The sequence below is a fragment of the Carcharodon carcharias genome, chromosome 22, assembly GCF_017639515.1.
Source record: "Carcharodon carcharias isolate sCarCar2 chromosome 22, sCarCar2.pri, whole genome shotgun sequence".
NCBI lineage: Eukaryota > Metazoa > Chordata > Chondrichthyes > Lamniformes > Lamnidae > Carcharodon > Carcharodon carcharias.
Genome location: NC_054488.1, coordinates 47,465,474 through 47,490,791, shown reverse-complemented (window position 1 = coordinate 47,490,791; position 25,318 = coordinate 47,465,474). Strand labels below are relative to the sequence as shown.

At 42.4% G+C, this 25,318-nt stretch overlaps 1 protein-coding gene across 5 annotated transcripts in view; it reads right to left on the bottom strand.

The window, feature by feature from the left end:
• The window catches only part of LOC121293600 (zinc transporter ZIP11-like), a 647,737-nt gene that overhangs the window by 305,338 nt on the left and 317,081 nt on the right, over positions 1-25,318 (bottom strand). For 4 of the 5 annotated variants that reach the window (XM_041216688.1, XM_041216686.1, XM_041216687.1 and 1 more), the window contains one exon: positions 15,050-15,211. The exons of the other annotated variant lie outside the window; for it this stretch is intronic. In XM_041216688.1, the coding sequence (XP_041072622.1) occupies positions 15,050-15,211 (162 nt within the window). The remainder of the gene's footprint in view (positions 1-15,049; positions 15,212-25,318) is intronic. 5 annotated transcript variants of the gene reach the window in all.

The window sequence follows — 25,318 nt, the reverse complement described above, 5'->3', positions numbered from 1 at the left end:
AGATTGTTCAGGGAAGACATCCTGGAGATTTATTCTATTTATACAAAAAAATGATCAATAAAGGTTTCTGATCAGTGAATGTGACAATGCACATTGGTACATGTATAAAGAGTCTGACAGAATACTGCATACTCATTGATGAAACTTGTTGAAAATGTTCAAGTGGAAGATTTAAAAATCTGAGGCAATTGCTGTTTACTGTCAGATTAAAAAGTTCCATAAATCCAAGTTGTAGCTACATGAAGCGGAGTGGGAGTTGGATGAGATAATCTTTTCTTTCATTTACACCACCATTAGCCAGTGTTTATATATCGGTCCCTAACTTCAATAAAATCTGCTTCAAGTTTAACCTTTAGATTACAATTGCAATCATGAAGGTTACTGTATAATTATATAATGTAAAGTCATTATTTTTACAAGTTGCCTTCATCTTAATTTCTTAATTGAGGCAACAGTATCTGTTTCATTCCTTTCTAAGACAAGCTAATTGTAAACTTTATTTATCAATTCATGAAGTGCATCATGAGCAGATAGAAGTTAAAAAGGTTAACCCCCTTATATAGTCTTATATTCAATCTGTAGGCTGCTCACTTTCATTGCTCAGTGTTATTTGAATGCATTCAGCATTTTTTGAATGTCTCTCTATTATTGTAACAGTGCTGCTAAACCCTCTGATAAGCGCAAACATAATTTATCACTCACTAGTGTCTCCACAGATATGGGGTTAAAATTGATAAGGGGGAAGTCACCAAATATAGCCTACAGTAATATTCACAAAGATTTAAATGAAAATGTTGATTAGATTGAGATTATGGAAATGAGAAATGGGAGAATTTATAATGTACTTCGTTAAATTATATTTTATTCTTGCACATAAAATATAAATATCTACGTTTTATGAATCACATAATGAGGGAGAGATAGAAAAGCTGGTTTAGAACTAAAAGATTTATCAAAAAAGCTAAAATATTAAAACCAGCTGATTTGGAAAAATAATGTATCAGCTGATTATTAAGGAATCACAAAGGGTATCACTGGTGTTCAACACAAATCGATCAACACAACCCACAAGTATCAGTGAATATAGCGATGGAAAGTTGAAAACTGGGTACAAGTTGATTTTGCAAGGACTGTACATGTTTGTTCAGGTTTGGAGGGAGAATATTACAATTTGTGAGGCTGCACTAATTGCTCTTTCGCATTCAGAATTACTGTTCTACTGGTAAATGAACCTGTGTTCCCTACAATCAGGGGATTACCATACCTGCCCAATATCTAATGATATGATAGTATGGTGGGGGTGGGGTGGGGTGGAAGATATGGGGTTGTAACACTCTCATAAAACTGGTGCATTTTATAAGCAATGCATGAATGATCAGAATACAAACTTTGGTTGTGCGCATTTAACTCCTTGTAAGCTGAATTTAACAGAACGGCAATATCATAATCAGAATCTATCAGAACACCCTTGTCAGCCAAATATTAAAATTCAATTTACTTGATAACATTCCGCATAGCTTGGAAGAAAACAGAGCAAATCCTCCTCTCCTTGTAGTGGGCTAAATCCACCTTGCAACAAATTCCCTGAAATTAATCAAATCTAATCTTAGGAAGAGCTTTCCCTCCCGCGTGACCATCACTGGAGTTCCAGCCAGACAGGAAGCTAAAGGGTTGTTCGCTGACTCTCGCCAGACCACCGTGTCTTCCAGGGGAGAGATGCATCCCTCCCTCGGCAATGTCAGCCAATGAGGAACAGCACAACCTCAAACTCACTGCGAGAAACGCCACAAAAGATCTTGTTGCTTTTGTTATGTCACGTTTTTCCAAATGCATCATGCCTGCAGATGGGATCTCACCTCTAGGCATTGCAAGTCCATATTGCAAAAATGACTACCTGACAAATAATATGTTAAGTTACCAATATATGCAGCATCAAACTGGCTAAAAGTGAATGAACTGATCAAGGTTTAGTTTGTCAGTGCGTACCAAGGATGACCAAGCAAGTGGCAGAGAAGTGCAAACTCAAATACGCTGGTTTACTTCAAAATTATCAAGTCCAAACTGGTGAGCATCAGAAGGTCACCATTCCAAATATGCTGAAAAAAAGTTGGGATCTTTGTGCTGCCAATCTTGATCTTCTTCAACTTGAAAATATACTCATGCAACTGATATTTATAATTTATAGCCATAAACATTTAAACAATAAGAGGCTTATACTTACTTATAGAGTTGCATGTACAATATTGTAAAAATTTGTCACTGTAGCCCAGCTTGTGTCAGGAGCCTAGGGCTCAATTAGAAGTACTGATCAGAAGCCTAAATTGTATGGTTGGCTACTTTGAATCAACTGCAGTCCCTCGTGTCAATTGTTCAATTCCCCCCAACCCCTCACACTCCCAAAGTTGGTTTCATCCATTACCGCGATTTATTGACGATAATACTTAATGCGGCTCCAAGCAAAATGCAGACTTCAGAATATTAAAAAATGCTTGCTCCAAAGCTTTCGGATTTCACGTGAATTAAATTAGGTGTGCCCAGCCCTGGATACTCCAAAGAAATGCGGTGGATGCACCTTAATCATGCTTGCCGCCCTCCCACAGATTTGGCTTAATTTCTATCTAAAACCATCTTTCACAACCTCTTCAGCTGCACCTTATCTACAATGTCTCTTGTGCTATGCATGACTGAGTATGTTTCTTTTTGCCACCTTGTGTCATGTGTAATCAGTACCTGTGCTACATTCTGCAGCTCACTCCCATGTTAATAAAGGAACGACCCCTCTGCACAGCAACAGGACCCGTGTACCAGCGGGATCCAGGAATATTACGATTACATTCTTCCCTCTAGATCTCTTTTATCACAAAGGTCTTGTCAGACAAATATTCAATCGCTTTCAGGGAATTGTGTTTGAGAATTTGGATGATAGATTACATGCAACTGGTGAACGTCTCTCATGCAGATCCCTGAAATATCTTCGCACAATAACAGTGTATTCAGCAATACTCAGTGCTACAGTGTGCTTCCAACCAGAAAACAAACCCGGCTTCTATACAAATACACCATTTTGTAACAATCATAAGTGATGAGGATTCTGAGCTCCCATGTCACAAAGCCACAACCTTGGGGACTGGTTTCATGTCTGACTGCATTGAGGGTTGGCTCTAAGCAAAACTGATGCAGATTCCTATGTGGAATGGTTACATCTCCCCTCCCTGTCGAGGAGGGATGTACCTGCACAGCTACATGCTGGCAGGAAATGGAATATGCAGGGCAGCAGAGGTGCCACACACATAATTCACTGATGCTGCAGTTTGGATAGCCCAACAGGCACACTTTAGTTAGGTGTTAAGGCTCATTTTAAAATTGAAGTTCTTATTGCCTGGGGTGATTAGTGGTGAACAGTTATTTTTCAGACTGGAAGGACATATACAATGGTAACGCCCAGAGATAAATATTAGGACCACTGTTCTTTTTGTCACTTATTAATAACCTAGACTGGGATATACAGAGCATCATTTCAAAGTCTGTAGATGATGTGAGATGTAGCCAATAGGGAAGAGGATAGTGACAGGCTTAAGGAAGACATAGACAGATTGGTGAAATGATGTATTTTGAAAGGAAGAATGAGGAGAGGCAATATGAAGTAAATGGTACAATTTTAAAATAGGTGCAGGAATAGAAATACTTGACTATGTATTTTAAAAGATCCCTGAAGGTGGTAGGACAAGTTGAAGGCATATTAATCCACGGTTTTATAAACAAAAACAAGGAAGTTAGACTAAATCTTTAGAAATCACTGGTTAGGGCCCAGCTAGAGTATTGTATCCAATCCGAGGCACTACACTTTCAGAAGACCTTAAGAGAGTGCAGAGGAGATTTACTAGAATTGTACCAGGGATACAGGCCTTCAGTTACATGAAGAGACTACAGAAGCTGGGGCTGTTCTCCTTAGAGCAGAAAAGATTAAGAAGAGATCCAATTCAGACATCCAGACTAATTAAGTGTTTTGATAGAGTATATCAGAAGAAACTGCTTTCACTGGCAGAAGAGTCAGTAACCAGAGGACACGGATTTAAGGTCATTGGCAAAGGAACCAGAGGCAAGTTAAGCATTATTTTTTATGCAGCATGCTATGACCTGGAGTGCACTGCCTGAAAGGATGGTTGAAGCAGATTCAATAAAACTTTCAAAAGGTAATTGGATCCCACATGAAAGGAAAAACAATTACCAAGCTATTGGGAAAGAACTCACTAGGTCTTTCAGTGTCAGCACACACACACACACAAGGGCAAATGGTGTCTTTCTGTTCTGTAAGATTCTATGATTCTATGATCTTCAGGTCACACATCACATAAATATACAGACATTTTAAGCGCTCAATTGAGCTCCAGACTATCCAGTACTCAAATTCACAACTTTATTACATGCCAAGCTAGGAAACCAACTAATGTTAATCAACAACTTTGAAAAACTGGCCCAGCCCTCAAAGGGATAAACATTCAAAACAGCTTTGAATAAAAACAGAACCGAATAAAGTTTGGTTACATAAGTTTAATTTTGAAAAATGTCTTCAACACAATTTATATTTGACAAAAGGAAAATTATTTTGCAATTACTGAGAGAGATTTCATTTGAATTTTCTCACACAGTAATTGCATAAGCAAATGTGTCATTATGGTCTTTGAGAGTAATTTTCTGAAGTAGCCATCCAAATTTAACCTCCTGAAGTAATTCCGCAACCTTTAAACCTAAGGCAGCCCTGACTGCAATTATGCACCGAACAGACTGAAGTAAGACACATAATGGTCTGCTGTGAACTGCAATGGTTCTTTCCAAACAACAAAAGATGTTCAATACAATTAACTAATATTATCCAATTACATTATTACAGCCTGTCATTGGGAGTCTCAAAACCAATAGAATTGACTGCTGATGCAAGCCTTTTCAAATTACGTCAATGTCTTGATTTTAACAGTGATGATCATTGGGCAAAAGGTCTGTATGCATTGTGAGAGTCTGAAGGAACACAGTTGCTTCTGGACTAAATGTGAGTAGAAGTAGAGAGCCCACAATTCCCAAAATTGGAGAATTTATGCTGCAACTTCCTGAAAACATTGACAAAGCTTTTGTTGCACAGTTGAGTGCTCTAGTTATCTCTGTCCTGCTGCTGTGGCCAAGGTAACAGGGAGCCCATAAGCTGCGGGTAAAAATGCAAAAAAGGCATGAGTGACGGGATATCTATAAATGTAATGTACACTGATCACTGGCCATAACAGTGATTCTAGTTTTGTTGTCAGCATGCAATAGGTTAAAGTCACTTCCCTCTGCTGCTGCTTGGAAGTCTTTCCTTAAACCACTTCACCCTTTTGCCTCTCCGCTTTCATCAAAAGCAATTCTCTTGGCCAGTGACTTTGGGCCCCCTTCTATCTGTCCCATCCCCTATTCCATGATCCTTCTCTCCTGCTAGGAGGTGTTCAAAGTTATTCTCCAGCATGAGCTCTATAAAAGTGAGTCACTGTTGTATCGGCTTCACTCAGTGAGTCTCACACGGAAAAATGCCATTATCTTGCAGCACCCGTCGTATAGTACTATTACTCTTCTGATTAAAACTTCATCAAAGGCTGTTGTACCTTTACGCCAAAGCAATTTCTTACAGCTTCCTGACACAACCAGGGATATTACTAGCATTAAATTATTCAAAAATTCATCTTGGAAGAGGACAAAATAAAAATTCTAACACATGTACAACACAAAGTGCCCTGCAGTGAAGGTTTTGTCACTCAGGTTTCTCCCTTTCTCTCCCAATACCATGGGTATCAAGGTTCATAGGGACACAGAAAAACTATGGCATAGAAGGGGCCAATCAGCCCTTCAAGTCTGTGTCAGATGCACTCCAGTGCTTCACCCAAGTAACTAATCTTCAGTGTGAATGCCAATGACTACACGCACAATCACACACTTCCATTCACACACAGTCACACTCACACACTCCAGTCAAGGCAATAGCATGTAGCCTGACTGTTTTCTCATTCCCTACTCTTAGAATACTACTACAAAGATCAATTGAGTCAACGTAGGCCAGCACCAAACCTGCGGTTTTACTGATTCACAAGTCTCAGCACTGTAACAGGTGGTGTCAGCTGGGGCTCAGTTGGTAATACTCTAATTCCTGAGTCACAAAGTTCCTAATTGAAGCCCCACTTCAGCACAAAAACCAAGGCTGACACTTCAGTGCAGTATGGGACTGCTGCACTGTTGGAGGTGCTGTTTTTGGATGAAAAAGTTGAACCAAGGCCCCATCTGCCTCCTAGGATGGAATAAAAGATCCCATGGCACTATTTTGAAGACGAGGAGGGAAGTTATCCCTGGAGTCTTTGCCAATATTTATCCCTCAATCGGCAAAACAAAAAGAGATTATCTAGTCATTATGTTCATAGGGAGCTTGCTGTGTGCAAATTGGTTGCTGAGTTTCCTACATTACAACAGTGGCTGCACTTCAAAAGTTGTTGGCTGGAAAGCACTCTGAGACATTTGGTGGGTATTAAAAGCACTATATAAATGTAAGCCTTTCTATTTCTGCTTTTAGTGCATTTACCCCACAGAGCCAATAGGACAGTTGAGTTAAACCCAGTAATTCCACAATTGGTGTTCAGGATAGCTCCTAAGCTCCTTTGGTTCAGCTGTTATAGTCTCTCGTGTCACCAAAATGAATGAGTGTCTAGTAAAGTCGCACAGCAAAATTTATTATTCAACAGATATGAAACTGTCCCATTTATCACATTAATTTGCAGCTGCATTGCAGAAGATGTTTAAAAAGCAGCTCTCCTTTGTTATTACTTTATTTAACACACAGTATCAGACAAATGCAGAAGCAGCCTAACAGTAAAGAAAATGGCCTAGTAATTTACTCTCAATCACTGCTACGGCCAGAAGTGATTGTTGCTTGTCCTTCATTAATTGTATCATACAAACCTTGGAAATCACATACTCTGAGGCGTGCTGCAGTTTCTTCAGATTAGCCTTAAATTTTAAAAAAAAAACTTAATTCCTTCTGAAGAACAGAAGAAAACCATTCAGTAGTATTAGATAGTGGACAAACGTTTGGAGTAGACTTCTGACATTGCTAAACTTGACTCAGAATTGGGAGATAGAATTAACAAGGCTGGCTGCCAGGTTTCCAGTTTGGTCATTATATAATTTTGGATTACAATCTGTTTGTAAACTGGAGTTTACTAGCTCTAGGTCCTGCAACAGAAACAACGATTTAGAATCGGTCCCTGGAAGTTCTGCGCAGTATGCTTCATATGAGCTCCATTTGGAACCATCTGCACAAAGCCATCTGGAATTTGACATGAATTAAATTGCATGCACTCCTTTGTCGAAGGGTTGAAAGGATGTGTTCAGTGCGCAACAATAATTTTTGCTTCCCTCCCCTCTCCCTCAATTTTAAGTGTGAAAATAGGAGAAGCTGGAAAATAAAATTCGAGACATACCTCATCAAAACAGAAGCAGCTGAACAATAAACATTGGAAAGGGATTACACTCTGAGAGGTGGGTATATTCTCCTCTGTGTGCCAATTTGGAACGACACATTCTTCTGTTTTGCGTTTAGCTCCTAACCAGCAAATTGGTGCATATCCCCAGGCTCCTAACTACCATTTTGTCAGGCTCCGCATTGAATGTCTCAGCAAATCCTGCCAACACCTCTGAGTGGATTCATTCATGTAGCGTAGTCAATGCTACATATTTTTGCAACATATTTTTGCCATTTGTTCACAGGATGTGGGCATCACTGCAAGGCCAGCTTTTATTACCCATCCCCCACACAACTGAGTGTGACCTGTGAAGATACATAGGAGGGCAGTTAAACATCAACCACGTTGCTGTGGGTCTCGGGTCACATGTAGGCCAAACCGGGTAAAGGGTTGGGGGGGCAGATTTTCTTTTAAAAGGGTGTTAGTGAACCAGATGGGTTTCCATGACAATCTAGTGGTTTCGTGGTCACCATCACTGATGCCAGCTTTTTAATCCTAAATTTAGCAATTAACAGAATTTAAATTCCTCAGCTGTCAAAGTGGGATTTGAACTCCAACCTCTGGAATACTAGTGCAGTAACGTGAACACTATGCTACTGTACCCCTTCATGGCACTGAAGAGGCAGGTGAAAATGGAGTGAAAAGACCTTCACTGCGCAAGATTCTATATCATAATTAGCGTCTATAATATTTACTTTGACCCCCCATCTCTGACTGTTTTGATCTTCTGGAATCAGTTAATGCTGATAAGAGAACTGAGAAAGCGACGACCATGTGTGACGCATCAGGCTTATAATTCTCAAGATTTAAAGTGGCCTTCCAACCAGATGTGAAGGGAGGAAATCCAAAAGTTTCAGTGCTGTTCGGACCATGGTCTGGATGTCCTCGATAACTTGTTTGCAAACCAGATGTGCTTTTCAGCACATGAGACTGACGCAATATTGAAAAGCACCGGATAACTGAGCTTGTCCATTCAGATTCTGAAATCTAGGGCTGGGGTTTCCCAGTCCTGGGCAGGAAAATAGTGGGGGAACCGCTTCGGGACAGCTCCCGGACATCAGGGGACAGATCCAGCTGTCCACTCTACAAAGGCAGGCAGCCAATTTGCATATCTGAGCTCTCAAGGGAGGTGATTTTGAGGGTTTGCCCATATTTTGCTGTGTAGAGGCCGACAATTTTATGGAGATTTCCTCCCTGCAGCAATCTGGGGAACTATCCAAGCCAGAGGCTCCATGGCCCAAAGAGGAGGCTGTGGGCAGGAACAGCTAACTCCATCCCACCTCCCCACCCCAGCCCCAACAAGCCACCCGGCAGAGTTTCGACCCTGATACGAAGGGCCAGCCTGCTTGGCCCCTCTGACTTTTCATTTCAAATTTACCCCTTTCAAGGGTGCCTCGTGTTGAGGTGCCCTCGTGGTCCCCGAGCTGCCCCTGGGCTGCCGAGCTGCCAGCTCTTCGACTGGGCCGGCAGCATCGGAAGCCCACTTGCTGTCCTTGGCTCCAGAGGGAGTATCCCTCTGCCAGTCTCACTGCTGGAAAGCGTGGGCTCGGGACCCCCATTTGGTCCTGACATCAGGGTCTCGAAGCCTGCCCCAACACCTGAAGCTCTCCAGAAGAGCCTCAAAAAGTTGTTTGCCTTAACACAGCATATCTTAAGTGATGGAAACTGGCTCTCCTGTACTGGCAGACATTTATTTGTGTAAAGACACAAATAGAGGATTTCTTTTAAAAAAAAGAGGACAGTGTAGAAAAGCTGATGTAGAATTACTTAAGAATTGCTGAACTTGATTCATTTTCATGAGCTTTGAGGTACATTCCAAGGGCAGGACTGGTCCTGAAAGGAGAATAGTCACATAAACTGAGCCTGACATCCTATCAACAAAGGATGTGCCCATCATTGCCAGAGAGATTTTGAGAGGCATTCTCTTTAAAGATCTGGAAGGGAATTGCGGATCAGCTGATATGTACAAAGTTCATGCCACCCACTCTTGATTTTGGAGGAGAGATTATATCAATGTCCTCATGTTAAGCACAATAGTTGAAAGGCAAAAGCACATTTTGCAGCTGCGTCTGTGGAATCTTAATGCACTCCTGGCGCTTTACAGACAACAGCAAAGAAAGCATCTGTGCACAAAATGAACCAGAACAGCATCTTACACTCCCTCACTACTGACATTAATGCCAGATCAAGCATTTCAGTCTTATTCCGGTGAGGGGTATGTGGAAGAAGGGGGTGTTACACTGCTCAGGGGTGATGAAAGGGCAAAAGTAAACACGAGCTTATGAGTGGCCAGCTCACACACAAGGATAGAATGTCCTACCCACCACCTCTGCAAAGAGTCCTCTGACTAGTATTCCAACACATGGGCTATGTTGAGAAGTCTTTTGACTCCCTCTCTGTTGCACTTGAAAGGATGGTTGGATGATGTCCTGCCATAAAAGGCATCTGGATCGGCACCTGAAGTGCCGTGACCTGCTAGGCTATGGACTAGGTGCTGGGAGGTGGGTTAAAATGGGCAGCTAGTTTTTTTTCCAGCCGGCGCAGACACGATGGGCTGAATTGAATGGCCTCTTTCTGTGCTGTAACTTTTCTATGGTTCTCTGGTTCAGACATCACTGAAAACTGATTGGTATGAAACCCTCAGGCAAACCTTTCCCAGCCTGGGCTCTCCTGCCTAAGGTTCTCCTGCATCTGCTGCGTCCTGCCCCTCCTTGCCTTGCTCCTAACTGGGAGACCATCATCTGTTGCAAAGTTTATATAACCTGCACCTACACTCACAATATTGGTCACCTTCAGTGGGGTCCAGGTGGCCATACCTGCTGCAGAATACTTTAGCATTGGGTGAGTTAACTGGCACAATGCTGACCCTCTTATGTTTACCTCTATGTTCCTCCATAATCAGACAGCCCCACAGTGACTGCTACATTCCTTACTATTAACAAGGTAGCGCACTGCAAAATAAAATGGCAGGAATGGCACTGCTTTACCTTCAGTTTGGAAAATAATGGTAACCCTGACTATTACATAGAAATTGATGTACAAGCTATAGCACAGAGACCATCTACGCAGCATTTCTGCTTGAGCCTCCTCCCATTCCATTTATTTACTCTCACCCAATCTACAGATCAAATTGTTGCCTCAAAGCTGAATAGCTATAATTTTCAAATTTATTATCCGATTTTATCTTCCAGTGGAAGAAAAACAAACTGACAATAGTGCTCAACATTCCTCAGGTGTTTAATCCCTTCTTCATTTTTGATGCACTTTATTTCACAAGAAAAGTAAATTGCCTTGTCTCATGAGGGGGAAAACACAGCCATACGAGGTCCTGGAAGTAATTATATAAAAATCTACATAAATAAACAGCTGGTAGCTTCAGTGATATTGACTTCGTTCCATCTTCTCCCACTCCAGTTTTCCACTGCTGCCAGATTCAACAATTAAAACCGTTTTAAATAGGCTATTCCAACTGAAATAATGTTGCCCATCCTGCAAGCAATTGCAGTTATCACGTAAAAAAGCAAAGGCAAACCGCACAGTCTCACTGTAAATAATGGGGCTGTGTGAATTACTTTCCGAACTTGCATCATGAACTACTGATACAACTGCACTGCCATCTTGCTCTTGTCCTTGCAAATACTATCAGGTGGACTCGTTCTTGTCAGCTTTTTGGGGGCTAGTTGTGGGGGGTAGTGTCAAATCAATAAACATTAGCATTTAATTATCACTTCAAGTGGCATAAACAGAGCCAATAGTACAGGGTGGATGCTGGGAGAAGCAAGAACTGTTGGACAGTTTAAAAATAAGGGGCTCCCCCATTTCAGACAGGGATGAGGAGAAATGTTTTCTCTCAGAAGGTCATTACTCTGTGGAATTCTCTTCCCTAGAGGGCAGTGGAGGCAGGGTCATTGAATATTTTTAAGGCTGAGTTAGATAGATTCTTGGCTTAAGGAGTAAAGGGGTGCAGGGGGTAGACAGGAAAGTAGAGTTGAGGCCACAATCAGACCAGCTATGATGAGCTTATCAAATAGCAGAGCAGGCTGAAAGGGCTGAATGGCCTACTCCTGCTCCTATATCGTATGTTTGTATCTACACTAACTATGCCAGAGAGAGCTTCCAAATTAATGTTAGTCAGTCGGGGTAGGGGGGAAAAATTGGCAAACATTCTGATTGGGTTTGCACATGTTCTGAACCTCTCTAGTAAATCTTCTATAGTCACTGATGATTTGATAATCACATTTCAACAACAGGTTAATCATAGCACACTATGGCCCTTGGAGAGTACAAATGGTACTGTGCAACGGATGAATAATTTGGGGGAATCCAAGTAGAGTACAATCGAATTAGAATGAGCAATGAGTCATCAGTGAAAGATTGTTGTCTCCTAATTAGGCAAGTTACAGACAGCAGCAGATGGGCATCAAGTCCTTTCCAGTCAAATAGCTGGAAGTAATGCATCTCCTAAAATTACTTCAACAGTCCCAACTTTTCTGTCTGATATGATCTAATCTCCAATCTTTTTCCTTCTTTGAAAAGCCATTTAAATTTATATATAGACACACAAAAAAGGACAGGTAAATCCAGCTACTTATTGGGCTTAAAAATAAAAACAAAAAAACTGCGGATGCTGGAAATCCAAAACAAAAACAGAATTACCTGGAAAAACTCAGCAGGTCTGGCAGCGTCGGCCGAGAAGAAAAGAGTTGATGTTTCGAGTCCTCATGACCCTTCGACAGAACTTGAGTTCGAGTCCAAGAAAGAGTTGAAATATAAGCTGGTTTAAGGTGTATGTGTGGTGGGGGGAAGAGAAAGAGAGAGAGAGAGGAGTGGAGGGGGGTGGTGTGGTTGTAGGCAAAAGCAATGATAGAAGCAGATCATCAAAAGATGTCACAAACAACAGGACAAAAGAACACATAGGTGTTAAAGTTGGTGATATTATCTAAACGAATGTGCTAATTAAGAATTGAGTGCCCTACCATCCATTCTTAATTAGCACATTTGTTTAGATAATATCACCAACTTTAACACCTATGTGTTCTTTTGTCCTGTGTTTGTGACATCTTTTGATGATCTGCTTCTATCACTGCTTTTGCCTACAACCACACTAGCCCCCTCCAATTCTCTCTCTCTCTCTCTCTCTCTCTCTCTCTCCCACCACCCCCCCGCCCCCAACACCTTAAACCAGCTTGTATTTCAACTCTTTCTTGGACTCGAACTTAAGTTCTGTCGAAGGGTCATGAGGACTCGAAATGTCAACTTATTGGGCTTGTCCTATCCCATCATGCTATTAATTCTGCACATTGTTACCTCAATTTCCCTTGCGCATGCAGGCACAAAGGCAGGAAAACTCATATGTCTTAAACTAATTTTGGGAAATTCCTTCCAGGCATGTAAAGGTGATTAAACCAGTTCCAGAAGGCCACAGTAGGCAAATGACACAATCTCCCACTCCCGTCCCCAAAGATTCACTTCTATAGGCCATCATATTATCCTTAAAATACATTGCATCACTGCATTGAGCCTCAAGCCATTAGTTTAAAGAAAAATTACCATAGGCAAGTTTCAGACATAATTAAGTCATCAACTCATGTGCCAAAGAGAATTCTTTGGCTTTTTATGCATCATTTGGAGGAATTTCACTTGCCTGTTTTGAAACACATGGCATTTTAACCACAAGGCTTGACTGAGACACTGCAAGAACCCATTAGCTGTGACCACATTAACAGGGCTATGAAAAACCACGGCTTGTTATTCAGCACCATCTCAGTGTGTGCAGTGGCTTGGAGCGTGGATATGAGCAACGAACCAGCAAATGAACAGAATTAGAAACAGTGAAAAATATATAACAATACTGAAAACTTGTAACTAGATGATTATTTGTGCATTTGACCTTATTTTACACAATATAGCGGATGCTGGAAGTGAATGGAAAAGGTGTTTGCGATGCATGAAGTTAGCTTCAAGATGATACAGACACAAGTGTGGAGTCAAAATCAGAAAAAAAAACCTTCAATAATTCAACACTTTCTCCCATATATACTGGTTATTTAACCTGAAATTTTCTACCCTTCTTTCATGTAAAACATCCTGGGTTTGATTGAGGATTTGACAATACAATTAAGCTGGAATTTAGTAAAGAGCAGTCAATGTGTGCAAATGGAATCAAATTGATAGCAGATAGATGCCGGGTGTGCAGAAATGCAATGAAATGGAAGCGCATGTTGGAGAGAAGTAACAGTAGTCCAAAATAACAAACGCAATCACAAACAATTGCAGGACATCTTCAAACGGTGATAACTTATTAAAGTGACCCATTTTCTTCGGCATTTTATTTCATTGCAGTAAAAGAAAGCTGAGATTTATCTGTATAATATATTTTTCAGTCCCAGACACTGAAACGGGCTCAGTTGGAAACAGTCAATATCACAGAGGCCTGCAATTCCCCCTTCATCCTATGTTACATAAGTTGTCCACCCACTTATATTTGCTTTCACCTCTTAAGTGTTTTGAAATAAGATAATCGTCTCCACATGGGACTGTTCCGTTATGTGGGCGTGTGTGCATCAGATCAAACCTCCCTTTGCCTCATTGACTTACAATAAATTTCTAATGGCATAAGCTTCTGGATGAATAGCCCCTCTTCTTTTTACAGACATTATGTAGTTAGTGGATTGTTTTCAAACAAAAATGGAATTTAAAAAAATGGAACTGGACATAAGGAGGCAAATACTGGTTTCCATTTGCTGGAATTCTTCCTAACAGTGTTGAGGTATGCACATGCTGGGCCACTGATTGGTAGAGTTAATCTGTACTAATTCACTGCACGACAAATTCATGACCTGAGTTAGACTGTTGGAGTCCAGTTGAACTGATGGGTCCTCACAAAATGTCAGGTTGACGAAAATGGGACTGCAGGGGAAATCAAATCTGAAACCTGGCTATTGATTGCTCAAGAAAGATGGAAGGAAACACATGAGAGCAGGTCACCTCCTCATCCTTAAGGTGTGATGGGACAGTAAATGAAGTATGATTTTGGTGGAAAAAATGCCAGTAAATATAGAAAAAAATACTTAATTTAAGCATATTACACCAGAATATTGCAGCTACCAAAGACCTATTAAATATTCACTATAAAACTCTAACATCTCATAGGGTGCTGAAAAAGGCAAGCACAAATATTTTAGTCAATATTGACATCCTCCATTATGGGAGTACCTTGCACTTCAGATACATGTCTTCTCTTTCCAGCTTCTATTAAGTCTCCGACTACAATGTTCTGCATTCCCATAAGGAATTAGATTTTCTTTTCTAGGGATATTACAGTGGCTGATAGACAAGTAACAGCGATATGTAGTGTCTCTCTATCTATCTAATGTTGTTCTACTGGAGATGTTTAACCAGCCTTTTCAGGTTGATTCAGATGGTAATATCTTCTGAGTCACCCACACGGTCATTTGATCAAAGCATGTCATTTATCATTTATAAGAGACCTGCTAGAATTCAGTCTTTCTTACCTGGGATATTGTGTATGGTGATGGCAAGAATAAGTAATATGATGCGTTTCCAGCTGCTTTGTTCTGGTGTGGGTCTTGGATTGCTGAATGTTGTTAAACCCTCGGAGTAGCTGGGTTGCTGTATCCTTTTCCTTTGATAGACCTCCCCATTATCTACTTTCTCTGAAAGAAATAAAAATACCAATAAGAAAGCTGAAAAACATTCTGCGGGACAATTTCCTTTTCTTGGGTCATCTTAAATTGGGTCGAATTCGAAATTCACTGTTACCATTTCCAGGATTTAAAGAAACTGCAACTTTAATTTAAACATCTTCCAAGGGCAAGTGATGTTAGATAAGGGCTGCTGAGTAGGTAATCATTCTGTCCTCTCAACTGGGTTAAAAATACAGGCCAGAAAGGAATGGTAGGGCAAAAGTCTCCTTTCTCTGGTAGCTGTAAAGGTTGCACCAGAAATGAGTTTAGGCAGTTTCTCATAGGAATGCCCGACAGCAGTGACATGGTTACAAAAATAAAATTAAGCTATGCCCTCTCCTATCAAGACATAGTGACAGAATTAAGGAATGGCTTCTTCCCCAGTTAGATTCACACAGAAAAAACACCTAGCTGGTCAGAAATTTACTCAGCAGCTTATTATTAATCTAACACACTCACTCGAACAGTTTTCTTTCAGATCACACCCACTCTGGTAAACAAGTATTCTGTTGAGTCTGCAGGACATCCAGGGTTCAAATGCTGAAACCCTAACACAAAGTTAAGACAAGGAAAACTGCTGTCATACATTTATTACAGACCACGGGAAGAATGCATAGAAATGATCCTTTGAAATAATCTTTCAAAGGATAGATCAGAAAATTATATTGAAATATGAACTCAGTTTCAATATATTGCTGAAACTTCAGAACAAGTTTCAGAATAACGAATAAGGCAGAATTAATGGCAAATAGGGAACTCTTTAGAGTTACACAGATGATCCCAGATGTCTTGAATGTTTCTAAGGCAGCTAGATTCAAACTGCACTTAAAGAGGCTGGGTGTGAATGTTTGTTTGTCTCTGGACATACCAGACAAATGAGCTGGTAATACTTCATATCTGCAGTATAAGGGCTGGTACATAAAGGGTTAACGCGGGACTGAGAACAGTACCGACCACACGGTGATGTAAGAGAACACGTGACCTGCATCTAGGGGTAGTGTGATGTTGGACAGAGACGTGTAGAAGCAAGCATGGAGACAGCTCCTAGCTTGGACCTTGACTGTACCTATGTATATAATTTCTAGAAATTAATAAATGCTCACTGTTGAACTTCCTAAGACTACAATACCTTAATAATACCTACTAAACTACACCCAACACCTTACAACAATTTGAATTTCACACAAAATGGCTGCATTGATATAACAACAGGGCCTTAACTTTGAAATATGAATGTGAACCTTACATAGATCAAACCTATCAGATTAGAGTGTGACCCTGTCATTAATTCAGAAGCATTTTGGTAACACTCAAGTGTCATCTCATTTCAAGTCACACAGAAAGGAGTTGCTCCATGAAATTTGTAACCTACGAAAATATATGCAAGAAATTAGCTGCAGTAGGAAGGATACAGACAGAACCTCATCATGTTCATCAGCAATGTCCTAACATACTCCACATATAGTGAATTATTTCAAAGTGCAGGCCCTGTTATATCAATGCAGCCATTTTGTGTGAAACTACAAACTGCAATGAGATGAAAGGTCAGTTAACCTGTTTGGGTTATGCTAGTTGAAGATCGGATGTTACCCAAGACACACTACTCCTGCGATCTTTAACATCCGCCTAAACTATCAGATATCTGTTTAAAATTAGTTTCATGTCTCAGCTCAAGGACAATGTGTCACCTCCTGCCCTGGAGCATCAGCCTAGATTGTGCCTTCAAGTCTTGGGGCTGAGCAGTCCACACCACTGCAGCATGCGGGCCACATGGGCAGAAGCAGCTGGCACTCAGACATCTGAGCCTGCTGCCAAAAGCCACTGAATAAAGCTTCAATTGGGCCAATTAAGAGCGCGGGCTGGTTCCAGGCCGCAGGCTGAAAGTATCCCTCCCAGTCAGAGCAGTAGAGCAGGATATCCGGCATTGGAACTTATTGGCCGTGATTGGATCGAGGTCACAGCTTGTAATTTAAAGGACCACTCCGGCCTCTTTAGCAGCGCAATGCAGAAATGGACCTCTCTGCATGAGGTCTCAGGTTCTGAAATCAGGAATTTAAGTCAGTGTACATCTTCTTCTTCCATGAAGCACTTCCAGTGGCCAAAGAACACTGAACAGCCAAGATTTAACTCTGCCCTCAGACGTCCCACCATTACAGCCTGCCTGATGAAAAAGGACAGGAAATATGGTTGGTGTAAATCCCACTCTGAAAGTGTTTTGTTCCATTCTGCACATATTATGGCAGTCAAATGCCTTTTTAATGAGCATAACTAGCCTACTGTCTTCAATTTGCATAGCGCCGCCGGGCTCCAGATTTCCAGACCCAACCACTAACCGTGTTATCCCAGACTGGCACGATGATGCCAGGAACGTGGCCTGACATCTTCGTGCCCGATAATATGTTGGCACGTGCACATTTCACTTTGGTTCTTGGAGCATATCATTCAGGCCTTAGAGTGGGACTTGAACCCAGGGCCCTGTGACCCCGCTGACAGGCTGGCAATGGGCTGCAAAGAGATTGGATAGCTTTGATATAGATTTAGGGATCTGATGCTTATCCTCAAGGCTTATATTCCAACTTTGTTGCCTGTGAGCTAAGTCACTTCCCAGGCATTGAGTTCAACAACTTTAGATCATGAACTCTCTCCTCCTTCCCCACCCACTTTCCAATCCCCCTTTCTCCAATAATTTATATATATTTTTCTTTTCCCACCCATTTCCATTATTTTTAAATGTATTTCCATCCATTGTTTTATCTCTACCTTTTAGCCTATTTCAATTCCCCCCCACCCCACCCCCACTAGGGCTATCTGTCCCTTGCTTGCCCTGCTTTCTACCCTTAATGTCCCCATTAGCACATTTCTTAGCTAATATCACCAACGTCAACACCTCTTTGTCCTTTTGTCTGACATCTTTTGGCAATCTCCACCTATCACTGGCCCTCTATCCAGCTCTACCTGTCCCATCCCTCATTAAACCAGCTTATATTTCATCTCTTTTCTAACTTTCCTTAGTTCTGATGAAGAGCCATTTAGACTCGAAACGTTAACTGTATCTCTCTCCACAGATGCTGTCAGACCTGCTGAGTTTCTCCAGGTATTTTTGTTTTTGTCCCAGGCATTATACGCTTGGCATATGCGCATGCTCCCTGTGCAACTGTGAACTCCACCTCTCAGCATGTGATATGCACCACCACCATCCTGACCCTCACTGACACCGAGTCAATCTCCCTATAAGCTCCCATATTGTGACCATGTAAAGCGGCTCCATAGTCATGAAGGACTTCAGCAGATTGTTTTTAAACTTCACACAATGCACTTTGATGCATTAATGTAAATGCTTTATCCAAAAATAAAAACTTGGATATCTTCTCTTCCTATGGGCGGAAACTGTCGCTGGTGGTGAGTTTGGAGGCGGAAGGAGCATGTAATTAGGCGGTGTGGCAGCATACAGGAACCTCGCCGCATTCCCGCCTGCAGCAGAATTGAGATCCTGCGGGAAGACCCATGGACGACCTTCCCGCCCCACCGCCTATTGAGGCCTTTACGTGTCCAAATAAGGAACACTTACGGGGCCTCATCCTGCCGCTGCTGGGATTAACCCAGTGGTGGGCAGGCCTGTCGCCATGCAGCATGCACAGCAGCTAAAATCATGTGGCCAACTTGTTACCCCTGAGGGAGTAGGGTTGAGATCCCTCGATCAAAGGCACTTCGTGCCTGATAGAGGGACTTGACATCGGGAAGGGGGGCCCACTGAGAGTCAACCCCCCCTGCAGCTCTCACTCCATGACCCCCTCATTCTGCAAAATCGGCCCCCCCCACCGCCCTCCCATATTACTTACCTGTGGCCTGGGTCGCCCCACGATCCTAGAACTCCAGAGCCTGTCCTTCTAGCATCAGTCGCATCCTCCCCAGAGGCACAGCTGAACACAAAAGCTGCCATCCTCTGATTGGCTAGTGGCTCTGGGTAGGTGAGACTACCGCCCCTGGGGTCTTAATCCCAGGGGAAGTCCACCGCTGGCCTCGCCACTGCCTGATTGGCTTGTGGCTTGGCGGGCCTTCCCAAAAAGAGATGGTGCAGATCTCTCGCCGGCTCTTCAGCCAACAGACGTCTACCCCTGACACCTCAACAAGATTCGACCCAAAATAACCCCCGGAAACCTGCAATTGCTTGACAAAGAATAACGACTGTAGGATTATTACAGAAGATCTTAATATGTATGAAAATGAATAAAGATTTCTCAAAGAAACATTTATCCGTTTAATGGTCTATACAGCTACTACTTGGATTTTGACAAAACTATCAACTAACATTTGGCATTTTTCACAGTGTATACAACCATTCCTTGACACGCAGAATGCTTGCACAGTTTAATCGAGTGAATAACACCTGACAATTGAGTTGAATGAAGTGTTATTTTCAACAGGTTATTTGCTTAACAGGAGCTGAAAGTTCTGCCAGGGAAAACTGAATGTGCCGCAGCTCTGACTGACCAAGATAATTAGCTGCTCCCCAAGCACTAACCCCACATTTATTACAGCTGACATCTCATTTCCAGAGTAGTGCAGCCAGCTGACCATCGGTGCTCAGTAATGTCAATAATTCTCCAGGTTGACTGTGCATCAGTATTATTACTGCTGACTTCAGTGAACTTCATAGAAACAACACTTTTCTCGCCCTCCCCTCTCCTGTCTGCCCCAGTGCCACCGATTTAAATTTAAAACTAATGTCACCGTGAGAAGTGAGAGACAGAATGAGTGCTGGAAAGGCACTTAATCAGCTCAGATATAGCATGGACTGGACAAATATCTCAAGAACATATTGTTTCCTGAGAGCAAGAACAGGATCAATAAGAGTGAACTTTGGTCTGCTGAGATAAACATAGCAGGCCAATTATTGAATGGTCATAAGCAAGATTTATTTTAAAGGGGAATCACCTTGAATTTTTGCTTGTTTGCTAATGTACAGAACATTGTCCCGAATCTTCCGAGATATGGCAATCACCATCAGATTACCACTCCATTCCTACTTTACTGTGCCATGCTGGAGTTCCGCACTTCTGGCCAGGACTTCCCATCCCGGCTTCTTCAGAAATGTGGAGCGTGCCCTCAATCCAACTGCCTCTTCGTAGAGCTGATCATCAGGAGAAGATAAGCCATGTCCCATTTTTACGGCACTAGCTGTGGCATTTTGGTAAGTATTCACTGATGCATTGAAAAGCTTTGGGACACTTAAACAGCTTTTCAGTGTGTTAGTGTATGAGTGCCTGAATGAATGGGTGAACGTGTAGGTGGGTGAGGTAAGGGGTTGAGGTAAGGGTGGCAGCAGGGTAGGGTGGTGAGATCAGGTCAGGTTGGCAATCTGTGGTCGGAGGTGGGAAGTCAGGTGGTGAGGCAGGGAGTTGGGGGGTCAGGTGGGAAGTTAAGGGGAACAGTGTGAATGACTCCGGGAGGGTGTGGATTCAGTTGGAAGGGGGGGGATTCAGTTGTACAGTTACCCGGGAATTAGACTAGGATTTTTCAGTCTAACATTTCCAGTGTAACTATTTAAGTCGGAACTGCCCCAAGTCTTCGAACACAGAGTTGGGGACTTTCTCAGAGGGTCCCGGGGAGCAGGGGAATTGCCCATCGGAAGTTCAAACTTCCTGGGCAAGACCCATGGAGTCAGTGTGTTGGGGCTTCTGAACAGTCTCAACACATATCAGGTGGGAGGGGAGGGTGGTGTGGTTTGGGGGGGGGTTGGGGAGGGTGGAGAACAACTGGCCTCCCACGTTCTGGAGATCAGAAGACATGGGTCAATGTGTCAAGCTCATCACAGTGTCTACCCTTCCTGCAACAAATATGTTCAACAATTCAAATTACTCTCCTTCCCAGCTCCAGAAAAATAAAAGGTCAACGAGCAGCTGAATGAGCGTCCCTGAAAAGAGTGTCCCATTTAGATTGCACCGCAACCATTTCTGAGATTCAATTTATTAAAGAGATAATGTTCCTGAAAACAAAGGTTCATCGATCAGAGAGAGAGAAAGAACCAACTGAGCTGTGTTTATTTATATAACATCATCTGTGCCCTCAGGATGCCCTAGCATTGTGCAGCCAACAAAGTACGTTTGAAGAGCAGAGCTTCGTAGATGAGCACACGGCCACAAAGCAATAAGATGAATGATCAATAAATCCATCTTGGTGGTGTTGATTGAGGGATGAATGTTAGCCAAGATACCAGAGGTTCCTGCACTTCAAATACCGTGGGGCATTTAACACCCATCTGAATTAATTACCCAGCCCAAAGTCGACACCTTCAATATGCCAGTGAAATGTCAGCCAAGACCAAGGTGTCTGCAAATGCTCCAGATTTACAAATAGAAGTCTTCAAGTAACAAGCCACTTGGGCTTAAAATGAATACCAGAGCTCACCTATAATCATACCTCACATTTATACAGCTCCCCTACCATAATAAAACAACCCAAAAACACTTCACAGAGGTAACAGCAAACACCAGGCATTGATGATGCAAGAGTTTGGAGAGGTGGTCAAAGGCATGAGTTCTGAAGAAAGGGTTATGGGTAACAAGATGGAGGGGTTTAGGCGTGGCATTTTATATTGTGCGTTCTAGATGGTTGGAGGCCTCATGGTCAATGAGATCCAGAAAGGATTGATACAAAGAAGGTTCCATGACCAAAGAGCAGCAATGTACATTGGCATGTGGTGCAAAGAGGGACTGCAAAATTTGGGATGGGCAAGACCATGAATTGGAATTTGGTGAATTGGGGAGCCAACAGAAGTTAGTCAGGACAAAAGTGATACAGAGCAGCATTTAACAGGGGATAGGATGCAGGCATTGGAATTCTGGGCAGGCCATAGTTCACTTCAGATGGAACTTGTAGAGCCTGGAGACTGAAGGCACAAATGAGATTTTCAACAGTATTTAAGGTGAAGTGGGATGAAGGCCTTCATGTGGAGGTAGAAATGGGCAGCTTTGATGGAAATTTAGATGTGGGGATCAAAGCCTCTCTCAGAGTTATAAAGGATGTAGAATCAAGTGGGAGGAAGAGTTCTCTTTGTTGGACGTTGAAAAGGATAAGTTGATCTTGTCAATGTGAAGCAGAAGAAAGTCCTTGTTCATCCACAACTGGATGTTGGACATGCAGCTGGGATAGTGCAAAGGTGATCATGGAGTCAAGAGAGGTGGGGGGGGGGGGATTAGAGCTTTGTGCCATCACCATACACATAGAACCTGAGTCTACGCCAACTTATTACACTGCCAAGAGGCTGGATGTAGAAAGGATGGAAAACGGAGGAACATTTGAGTTGACTGGATGCGTAGGGGTGGAAAAAACAGCAAGGGCACAGAGGAAAGATGATCAAAGAAGATGGAGTCTTCAGCCATGTTTAATACCATGGAAAATACAAGAAGATACAGGATACCGTGGTTGCAGACACAACAGTATCTGTGGTGTTAGGGCAGTCTTGGTGTTCTTGGCAGGGCAGAACCTCAGACAGCAAATCTGAAAACAGAGAGAGGGGAGAAACGAGAGTTTGGAGGTGCCAACACACATTTCAAGGATCTCAGAGATGTTAAGAGATACGGCAGTGGTTAGAGAGGACTGGAGACTCAAGGCTGGCTTAATTTGAGGATGAAACTGCTGATACTTTTGAAAGGCATTTACCCGAGTCTTAATTCATCGAATCCTAATTCCTATACAGGTCGAGTATCAATGATCCGAAAACCTCGGGCCAATCGCATTTCAGATCATTTTGGTTTTTGGGTACTGCATATAGGTCAAGGCCTACTTACATTATAATGGCAGAAGCCAAGGCCAACTATAGTCTAAAGTAAATAAATGGCTAGAAAAGTAAGATGTACCACTGAATAATAAATACATGGTACCTGTAATAAGTTCCCATCCATGGCGCCATCTGCAATTCTGCTTGTAGGAGACGGTTCACAAGGTAAACAGTGCAGACAAAAATCACAAGGTAAACATTGCAGACAAACTCAGCTTCCCACACTAAAGATCAAATGCAATTGGCGAGGTTTGTGTTGGCTCAGGTCATTTCGGCTCAGGCCAGGGACTTCCCATGCTAAAGGTCAATGAGGTTCAAAAAAAGTGCAGCTTTTGGATGTGTGCAATTTTCAGATTTACAGATAAAGGATACTCAGGCTGTACCATATCCCCATGTTCCAGCTTCACCAACTAGGGGGAAACAACCTCGCAGTATCTAACCTGTCAAGCCCCCGCTGAATCTTGTATAGCTTAATGAGTTGGAGGCGGCAAAGTAGCTATAGAGTGATAAATGTTGTAGTCTTGGGTATAAGCCTGTGAGAATGGATTACAAGCAACACCAAGCGAACTTAAGAAATGAGCTTTACTTTATACATCCAGCAATGGTGTTTTTCCCTTAGACCCCTCTTACTGCCATTGAAACCAGCTTCAACCAGAGAATGGGATGGTGTAGTTGGGAGATTTCTCCATAAAAACTCATCTAAAAACAAAAGATAACTGTGTAAAATAATTCTGCTCTGTACATGAGACAACTATTCAGCTGCTCTAGGTCCTCTACTTCTTCTAACTACCAGGCTTTCTCCGTTCCCAGCAGACAGCAGCTCTCAATTGCCAGTTAATATTCTTTCAGTTAACATAGCCAAGCTCTTTCAGCTGGCAGTGTTTCATTACCAGAGTCAGCTCAATGTTATTTCACAATCAGTTAGAAGAAATGACTTCCAAACTAGCTTTGTCTGAGCCAGGAATTGCATTCCCCCAAGTTAGGAACCTGGCTGAGAACTGACAAAACTTGGCCAATGTGGACCAACTTGTGTGATTGACAGCAAAGGCTGAGGTGAGACTGTCAAAACATTGAGTAAAATTCTCAGTGTTCTACCACTCGAGCTATCAACTGGGCTGTCCCACCACAAACCCTACCTACCTGCTGTATCATCGTCTGCAGGGAAGGAGGTGAATTGTACTCATTTGGTCCTTCAGACCCATAGGCAGTGAGGTACTGGCAGAGCCATTTTCCCACTGATAGCACTAACAACTGAGAATAAGAACAAAGGCTAGTGAGGGAAAAGGTGAAGTCATCTCGAAATGGGAATCTGCTCTGTGTTCACCTGCTGCCAAATATAACTAGAAGACCGAGTCTCTGGAACCGGGCTAATGATAGAAATATTAGACAGCCAACTGATAAGCAGCTCAAAAGTAATGATAAACCAGATCTTGACATAGGCACAAAAATATCTTCTGTCAGTTCATGATCTTCAAAGGAAGTGTTGGATTTTGGTTTAACTGTTACGATCGATTGCCCCTCAGTCCTCATTCCTCCCAATTGCGTCTCCTCTCTGCTGCTGCTGTCAATCAAACACAGCGGTAGGTTCTCTAGCTGACTGTCCAAGCAAAGCCGGTAAGACTGAAGACCGAGTGTCTGTAAACTGCTGGATGTGCACAGCAGGCCGATTAGTAGGGAAATGCTGGCACAATATGGAATGTGAACAAAATAATACTGAATGAATACGACAGGCTCAATAAACCAAGAATAAAGTGAGGAAGCTATCACATCAGGGTTCCAGCCCAAGTAGCTTTGCGGTTTGTGTGCTGAGACCTGAAGTTATCAACTGCCAAAATGTTAGTGACTGCTACTTGCGGCACATTCATCCTGTTCAATTTGGGAATAAAATGAGTGAAACAGTCCCTATAGGCAACATACCAAACTTAAAGATGTACAATGCATTCTTTTAGATTGACAGTTATAAGGCAACCCAGGTCATTATAATGCCAAGACATTGCCTCCTTAAGAGCCCCTGCTTCAAATTGTGCTCTTCAATGGCAATTTTAGACTGACTTTCTGCAGAATGAACTTAATGCTACCGCGAGTTCAAGTATGGGACCTGCAAGATCTGGAACTGGTCAAACATAGTGCAGCAAGCAAGAACATGGACTTGAATTTTGCGGATTGTGAGGTCTCGCTTCCCACCATCCGAAGAGTTGGCTGGGAACACATCCCCACCAACTCTGAGTGCCCTACAGCCATTTCACGCTCAAATGAGTGTAAATTGGCTGCGGGCAAGACTTCTGCCCCTCACTCGG